A 7667-nucleotide genomic window follows, 5' to 3' on the forward strand; every position below is an offset into this window, starting at 1 on the left:
GAAGGGGGGCCGGGGGGGAGGGGGGCAGTACCCACCATGACATCACCTTCTTCATCACGTTTCCATAACAGAGTCCACATTCCTCACATGTTTGTGTGGATGAACACGAGCAGAGGGCCTGAGATCTGAGACCTGGAGGTGGATCTACAGGTGGATCTACAGGTGGATCTACAGGTGGATCTACAGGTGGACCTGTAGTCTGGATGATGGTCTACTAACTTTCATTATCCAATCATTAATCCAGAAGCCAAACCACAGTCGAATGTCTAGAGGGTGAAAACCCAGTTCACTCCTCAGGTGTTTCTCTGAGGAGTGAACTGGGTCTGCGTGTCTGTCCTGAACCTCACCTGGTCTGATCCTGAACCTGAATCCACGTTTGCTTTCAGACGCAGAGCCCAAGTACCTGGTTGCCGTGCAGCCAATCCCAGTCAACGACGTGAAGAAACACTGCACAGGTACGCCCCGCCCACAGCTTCCTGTTAGGTCCCAGCTGCTGGACACCAGGTCTCACCCTGTCCTCACCTGTGTGCTCAGGTAAGGTGAACCTGGAGAAGCCGCTCCACCTGGTGATCGGCTCCGTCAGCCCGACGGCCGTGCTGCTGTCCTGGGGAAACTACCTGAAGACGCCGTACGAAGGCAACATCATGAACGAGTGTCTGGAGGACGGGTGAGACTCTGATCTGTGTGTCATCGTCAATCAATTACTGATAATCATGTGATCGATCATGTGATCTGTGTCGTTCTCATCATGTGACACATTTGTTGTGATTATGAGAAAGCACTTGTCGTACCTGAGAACAGTCAGGAAGTTGATGTGTGTGTGATCAACGATTGATTATCGATCAGAAACGACACACCAGATGTTGATCTTCATCCTGAGAATCTGCTGCTGTGGTTGAGTGACGTTCTCTCGACCGTGACTCTCTCTCCTCCGCTCACACTGACACACACAAGTGAGTTGGAGGCGGCGTTGGAAACGCTGACCCAGGCGTCCTCGCCGCTCTGGGCTCCTTATTAAAAGCTGAAAGGAGGGAGTAAACGCCAAAATGAACAACACCTAATGTGAGCAGCTGTTTCCACGCTGAGGTCACAGAAACCTCACGGGCTGAAGACCTGGCGTCCGATCCTTGATGTCATTCACATGTCGTGCCCTGGCGCCCCGAACGAGCAGGAGCAAGGCGCTAAACCAAGTAGTCTGCCCGCCCACCCCAACACTGTTTAAGACTTCTGTCCTCTGTCTGCAGGTTTTACACCATCCGCTACAGGGAGAGGAACAGGAAGTGGATTTACCAGACCTGCCCGACCAGCGACACGGTCATCGACAACCTGAAACCCAACACGCCCTACGAGTTCGGCGTCCGGTCAAACAAAGATGACCGCAGCGGCACATGGAGCAAAGCGGTCATCCACAACACCAACATGGGCAGTAAGACAGACTTCTACTGTAACACACCTTCATCGGTCAGGACAGACAGTCCGTCAGCTGATCCGACTCTTAAACCAAAACGTTTTAGAAACAACAACTAAAGAAACCGACACCGCTCCGATTTAAATCAGGAAGTGTCTGATCACATGACCTTTCATAGATGCTCAACACAGCTGCTGACGCTCAGAGCTTCAGACATCTCAGCTCTGATGTGATGATTGACACGATGAAACCTCAGGAACACGCGGTTGATTGCTTCTTTAGACGTGACATTTACGTTTTGAGACGATCGTCTCTCACCTGCTGAGTTCATGAAGTGCAGCTCGTCAAATACTTCATCTAACTTTGAACCTAGTCCCGGTCTGTCACGTCATTGTGTTAGAACCAGTGTTGTGTATATAAACATGTTTAAGACCTGGGACGTCCTGTTGTCGACCCTGGACTGATTCAAACACCTTGTCTGAATTTCACAGATAAAAATACACAGAAGCCGTACAAGCTGCGCAACCCCCTGGCCAAGCCCATGGTAGGTGACCTGCTGCGTGTCCGTGAGTGTGAACCAGTCTGATCTGTGCGTCTGTCACCTCTGAACCAACATCTACACATTTACTTCATCTACTGGGGATATAATTAATATTAATATTAATAATAATGTAATGCCATGTTACATGTGTGTAGTGACACACAGCTCCCAGCAGACACACAGCCTGACAGGTGTGTTCTTCAGAGGTCAAAGGTCGAGGTCGTGTTAGTCTGCACGCTCAGCTCAGAGACACTAAACACACTTCCTGTTTCAGAGCCACATGATTTATAATAAACATTATTTAGGTTTATCTAATCTTACCATCTTCATACTACATTACCCATGAGCCTCAGTGGCTGAATTATGAACCAAAACTGATCCAAAAATACAAATTTTATTGAAATGTTAGGTTTTACGGCCCTTCAGTTTCAGAGTCTCTGATTGGATGCTTGAGTCATGTGTTGATGTTGTATGAGAGTCTGAGGTTAGTGTCTCTGTTTCCAGAAACCTCATGGACCTCACACTCTGTTCCCGCCTCGTCCAGGTGAGTCACCTGTCAGGGAGTCAGGTGTGTTCAGTCACATCCACCTGCTTCAGGTCACACACACTCACACACTCTGTGTCAATATATAACACACACACACACACAGCGGTGTCAGAGGTCAAACAGGTCCAGTCACAGAGACAGAAAAGACTCGATCAACCAATAACTGATCGATTAACTGATCAATAGACAAACCGTTTGTTCTGACTTGGAGCAGATCTATCAAACTACAACTGTTCCTGTAAATGACCTTTGACCCCACTGGACTGTGACAGAGTTCATACAGAGTCCTTCTGATGCTGAGTCACTCAAGTACAAATGTGATGATGAACATGTGACCTGAAGCTGCTGCACACACTCACACTGTGTCACCTGGTTTTACTTCCTGTGACCTGTCGACCAATCACAGCTCTGCACAACCGGACGCAGCCTCGACTTTCTCCTCCGCTCAAAAACCCAGGTTTCTCCGGAGCTCCACGCACTTCCTTTGGTGATTATCTCTTCTCCTCCCTTCGCCACACACACTCACACACACACACACACACACACACACACACACACACACACACACACACACACACACACACACTCTCTCTCTCTCTCTCTCCTCTCAGGTCTGCAGACATGTTCACATACGAACATACGACGGTTCGACTGACTGTGAAACTAAACATGAACTCTAATATTCACAGAAGAAGAAGAAGCATGTTGAACTTCACATCAGTCCAACCTGTCACCTCTTTGTTGTCCCTCTTCTTCTGCTCTTATAAACCGGTTGTATTCTGTCCCACAGCGCCACCTGAGGGCCAGCAGGAAACGTTCCCTGTGCGCGGCTCTGCTCAGCCTCACTGGCCTCGTGTGTCACTGGGTAACGAGACAGACGCTCTTTTCTCTCCTAATCATCGTCCAGCTTTTATCCGCAGACAGTCTTTACCTGCTTCGGCTGAGCCCAGTGCTGCACCTGGGAGGGGGGGCGGGGTCTAGGACGTGCAGCTGTTGTGATTGGCTGCATGCTAGCATGCTTTGAGCCCAGTTAGAAAGTCGATCCGAGGCGTGGAGGTGACGTCAGGTGATACGAGTAAGTTCACTTTGCCCCGCCCACAGGGGCAGCGGCCGCGGCTCGTGTTTTTCCAACCTGCAGCGCACGTGTCGGCCATGATGCTTCATCTGTGCACTCAGCGTCTTCTTCTTCTCTCCCTAAAATAATCTGTTGTCCTCTGCATCCCCTCTGTCCTGTCTCTAAGCAGCCACAGATCTGAGTTCAGTCTGGAACATCTTAAATATCTTTTCAATTTATCAGTGAGTAACTGAAAGAGTCTCCGGCCTCAACGAGTTCCTTTAGTTCAACATTCAACATTTACTCTTCATAAAAAATCTCACGTTTTTATGAGATTCAACATAATGTTGGTAAATAATTTCCTGTTTCCAGACTCTGAGTCTTTGGAGAATTGACTAGAAGAAGTTTAGAGTTAATGAATCTGAACTCGTCCTGGTTCAACTCAAACTTCACTCACGAATTCTAGACACATGAACCAGTTTATTATCCACTCACACTTCCTCTGTCATCATCCACCCCTTCATTCCTCTGTCTGTCTGTCTGTCTGTCTACCTGTCTGTCAGCCTGTCTGTCTGTCTGTCTACCTGTCTGTCAGCCTGTCTGTCAGCCTGTCTGTCTGTGTTGGATCAGTCTGCATGTCAGCCAGTTCAGACGCAGACGTGGTTGGACTTTCCCTCCAGGGAGAGACAACACAAGTCGTTCTGCAGAGTCCTCACACTCCTGTCCCCTGTGTGTGTCTGTCTCTTCACAACAACAATGTCTTCTGGACTTTTCTGTGTTTCTACGAGGTACGAGATTATGGGACCAGAACCTAGACCTAAACCAGAACCTAGACCTAAACCAGAAGCAGAGCTCAGTAATGGAGCCGCTACGAGACCAGAGTCTTCCTCTCTGGTCAGAGAACAGATCAGACCAGATGTTCAGAACCAGCTCCGGTCTTTGTGGACCTGAGTGAAAAGGAAATTCAGAGACATGCATGTGGTGACTGATTCCTCGCTCTCTGTGGGGATGATGAGATGAATGCATGTCTGTGTAAGATCCAGAAGATGCAGCTGATGGACCTGAGACCATCAGAGCCCATGATCACGTACCTCTCTCCTCTCTCGCTCCAGACAAAGGAAACTCGGTTAAAAACGACACCGGCCGACCGACGGAGCCTCCTCCTTCTGCCGTCCCCCGACACCTGCCCACCAAAGCCCCCTCTGCCAACGCCACATCCTCCCCCCTTACTAAATTATCCTCCTCCTCCCGTGGCGACCGGCTTCAGGGGCAGACTACTAAGGCGCCCACTAACGCACCCGAGAAGCCTCATAACCCTGCTGGTAATTTCCACCTCCCGACTTCCCTGTTTCATTGTGTGTGTTGTGAAGTTTCTGGCCTCGTGTCAGACCAGAGCTGGAGCATCAGTGTGTGGTTACTGTGCTGATGCTGAGGGAATGCTACTCCATCACCTCCATCAGGCTCTCACATCTCCAAACCGTCCTCCAGAGTCTGATGTGATGAGCTCTGTTGACTGTTAATCTGCTGGCAGATGAAACGTGTAGACTTCACTGTTGTTTTATATTGTGGAGTAAGAGATGGTGGCTCTGAAAACCTTCCCTTGATGGGTTGACGGTTGGTGGGAAGTTTCTCTGTAGATCCTGCTCAGCTGCCGTCAGTTACCCTCTGTTTTACATCTGGAGAGGTCGGAGGTTAAAGGTTGGAGGTGTTAATTCTCCACCTTCAACCTCTGATAAAATAACCAGGTGTTAGTGAGACAGGTCTGTGTCTTCCTGTTGGACCTTCACAAATATGACGGTGTCGTCTGCAACAGTCGAGTGTTTTGGTATGAAGAAGCTTCAGGCGGTGGTCACCTCTAACGGTCACTTTAACCCCGCAGGTTGTGGACCATCTCACATGTCTGGCTCTTTGTGGTGCTAAACCTTCTTTCTCCCTCACAGCTTTCGGCAAATCACAGGACGGATCGTCGCTGCTGAGAACAGCTCTGGCCAATGAGAGGGCCAAAGCTAACAGCTGGGGTAACAATGACCTCATGACTAGCTTCCTGTGCAATCAAAGCCGGTCTTGCTCTCTCTGTCTTTGTCTGCTGTTAATCTGCAACCATCTTGTTCCCTCGAGCTTCCAGTTAAACTCGCAGCTCAGTCTCCGTCCACAGGAATGGCTGCTCGCTCCAGGAGTTGCACACATTTCATCCAACATGGCGTCTGACGTCTGCATGCGGCGCACAATCTTACAGTCATGGTTGTTTCATCACACCTCATCAGCAGCTTAAATGACTGTGGTTTCCCAAGATTGTGAGCGCTTAAAGACTCATCCTGATCCCATCAAACTCATCTGCATCAGTAGTGTTGATACTCAATGATATTCACTGTACTGGTCCATTAGAGTCAGAACCTCCATCACTAACATCACCGCTCAGGGCTGCTGCTCGCTTCACTGGCAACTCAAAGATAAAGGAAACCAGACTGTAACACAGGCCTTGCAACTGTTTTTGATCTTTTAGGTCAAGGCAGCAAAAGAAATCTGTCCCCGTCACTGCCTTTGCAGACCTACAACCCAGCAGCTACCCCGGTTGCCAGATCCATGAGGCCTGCATCAAGAAACCCCCTCTTTCCCCTCTCTAACGGCTTCAGACAGCCCCACTCTTCCTCTAGACCCAGTAACTCGTCCCCGACCTCCGGGATACTCGGGGGAAATCCTCCTGGTACCTGTTCTTTACTCTTCTTCTCTTTCTGAGCGTTCTCTGTCCTCCTGAAAAGCCTGGAGGGAAATGTTGATAACATTTTCTTGAGTTGTTCTTTTGTGCATCTAAAATACGAGTTTGAACATTTGAGGATCATTTTTAAATCACTTCCAGAGACGTTTCCTGGACAGTCTATCTGTCAATAATTCAAATGTAATCAAGTGTGACCGAGAGAAGATGTTAGTCAGTGCACAGCTGATCATGAACAGATATGAAATTCAAATTAAAAGCATGAAGTTTCTATTTAAATCAGTCATTTAAAACCAAGTTGAACTCTGAACGTTGCCCCTGTGAGCAGATCCAGTCCTGGTCTGTGTGGCTCCATTAGACTGAATGAACTGACTGTTTTAATTAGTTTGACCTGGTCATTAATGATTCAAATGAGAATAATAATTAAATAGTTTACACCTGATCTGAGATGCTTGGATCTACAGGTATTGAGTTTTACCTGTGGCACCAGGTGTAATTGAAGGTCAAAATGATGAATGAAACAAATCAGTATGTTGGAGGCACAAATAAAGGCAGGTGTTCTCTGCCGACACCTGTGCTGTGCAGCTCAGGTGTCGTCTCTTTGTGGCTGGTGGAGTTGAGCACTGAGGTGAAGCTGCTGCCTTCACTGGTTGAACTCGTGTGTTTTCTTCAGCCTGTTGTTTCTGACTGTCACAGTGTTGGCTGCTGAAGAACCTCACAGCTGAACAAGCACACGAGTCCATCCTCCGCCTTCACCTGAGGTCTGACCGTGATCACACACCTGAACCTCCGTCTGTCTGAACGCCAGGGTTCAAACCTCCTGTTGATGAGAAGTTACACGACACATTTCCTCCTCAGTCAATGTTTGAAAACTCTGTTGAATTTCAGGTTGAGCAGAGTTGATCTATCTGATGGATCTTCTTTATTTCCTGTGTCTGTCACACGAACATGACCTCCTGTTCCGTCCTCACGTCTCTGAGACGTCTCAGGACTCGTGTTTCGTCTCTTTCCCTCCGTAACGCTCACTTCTCTCCCCACAGTAAACGGACAGCCGCACCGGGGCATTTCCCCGCCCAAACCGGCCTTATGGTCCCGACCTCGACTGGGTAAACGACGACTGTCTGTCTGTCTGTGTGTCCTCATTAACCCTCCAGTCGCTTCCGCAGCTCCTGTCGGTGTTTTTGTCTCCATCCATCCTGTGTATTAATACGTTCATGTTCATCCCTCCATCGGTCTGTCCGTCCTCCTGCCTCTGTGTCCCACATGTCTCTGTCTCTGGTCCAGCTTCTGCAGGTCTTCAGCTTCTTCAAATAATCAACTGGAGCTTGATTATTTGACTTGGTTACATAAGTCCAGGAGCAGCAGCAGATTATGTCACTGTGTCCATGTGGTGGTGGTGGTGGT

The 7667-nt window shown here is 48.8% G+C and overlaps 1 protein-coding gene across 19 annotated transcripts in view; it reads left to right on the forward strand.

Moving 5' to 3' along the window:
• Positions 1 to 7667, forward strand: part of abi3bpb (ABI family, member 3 (NESH) binding protein b) — a 26867-nt gene that overhangs the window by 13165 nt on the left and 6035 nt on the right. For 2 of the 19 annotated variants that reach the window (XM_023396472.2, XM_023396474.2), the window contains exons 3-13: positions 387 to 455; positions 535 to 667; positions 1245 to 1426; positions 1900 to 1952; positions 2454 to 2493; positions 2903 to 2983; positions 3287 to 3361; positions 4663 to 4872; positions 5491 to 5568; positions 6054 to 6254; positions 7304 to 7369. In XM_023396472.2, the coding sequence (XP_023252240.1) occupies positions 387 to 455; positions 535 to 667; positions 1245 to 1426; positions 1900 to 1952; positions 2454 to 2493; positions 2903 to 2983; positions 3287 to 3361; positions 4663 to 4872; positions 5491 to 5568; positions 6054 to 6254; positions 7304 to 7369 (1188 nt within the window). The remainder of the gene's footprint in view (positions 1 to 386; positions 456 to 534; positions 668 to 1244; positions 1427 to 1899; positions 1953 to 2453; positions 2494 to 2902; positions 2984 to 3286; positions 3362 to 4662; positions 4873 to 5490; positions 5569 to 6053; positions 6255 to 7303; positions 7370 to 7667) is intronic. The other 17 variants (XM_087171123.1, XM_087171124.1, XM_023396475.2 and 14 more) reach the window with 11 other exon arrangements.

Source organism: Seriola lalandi, unplaced genomic scaffold (assembly GCF_002814215.2).
Source record: "Seriola lalandi dorsalis isolate HSWRI2012SDOR001 ecotype SW California unplaced genomic scaffold, Sedor1 jcf7180002054977, whole genome shotgun sequence".
Classification (NCBI taxonomy): Eukaryota; Metazoa; Chordata; class Actinopteri; order Carangiformes; family Carangidae; genus Seriola; species Seriola lalandi.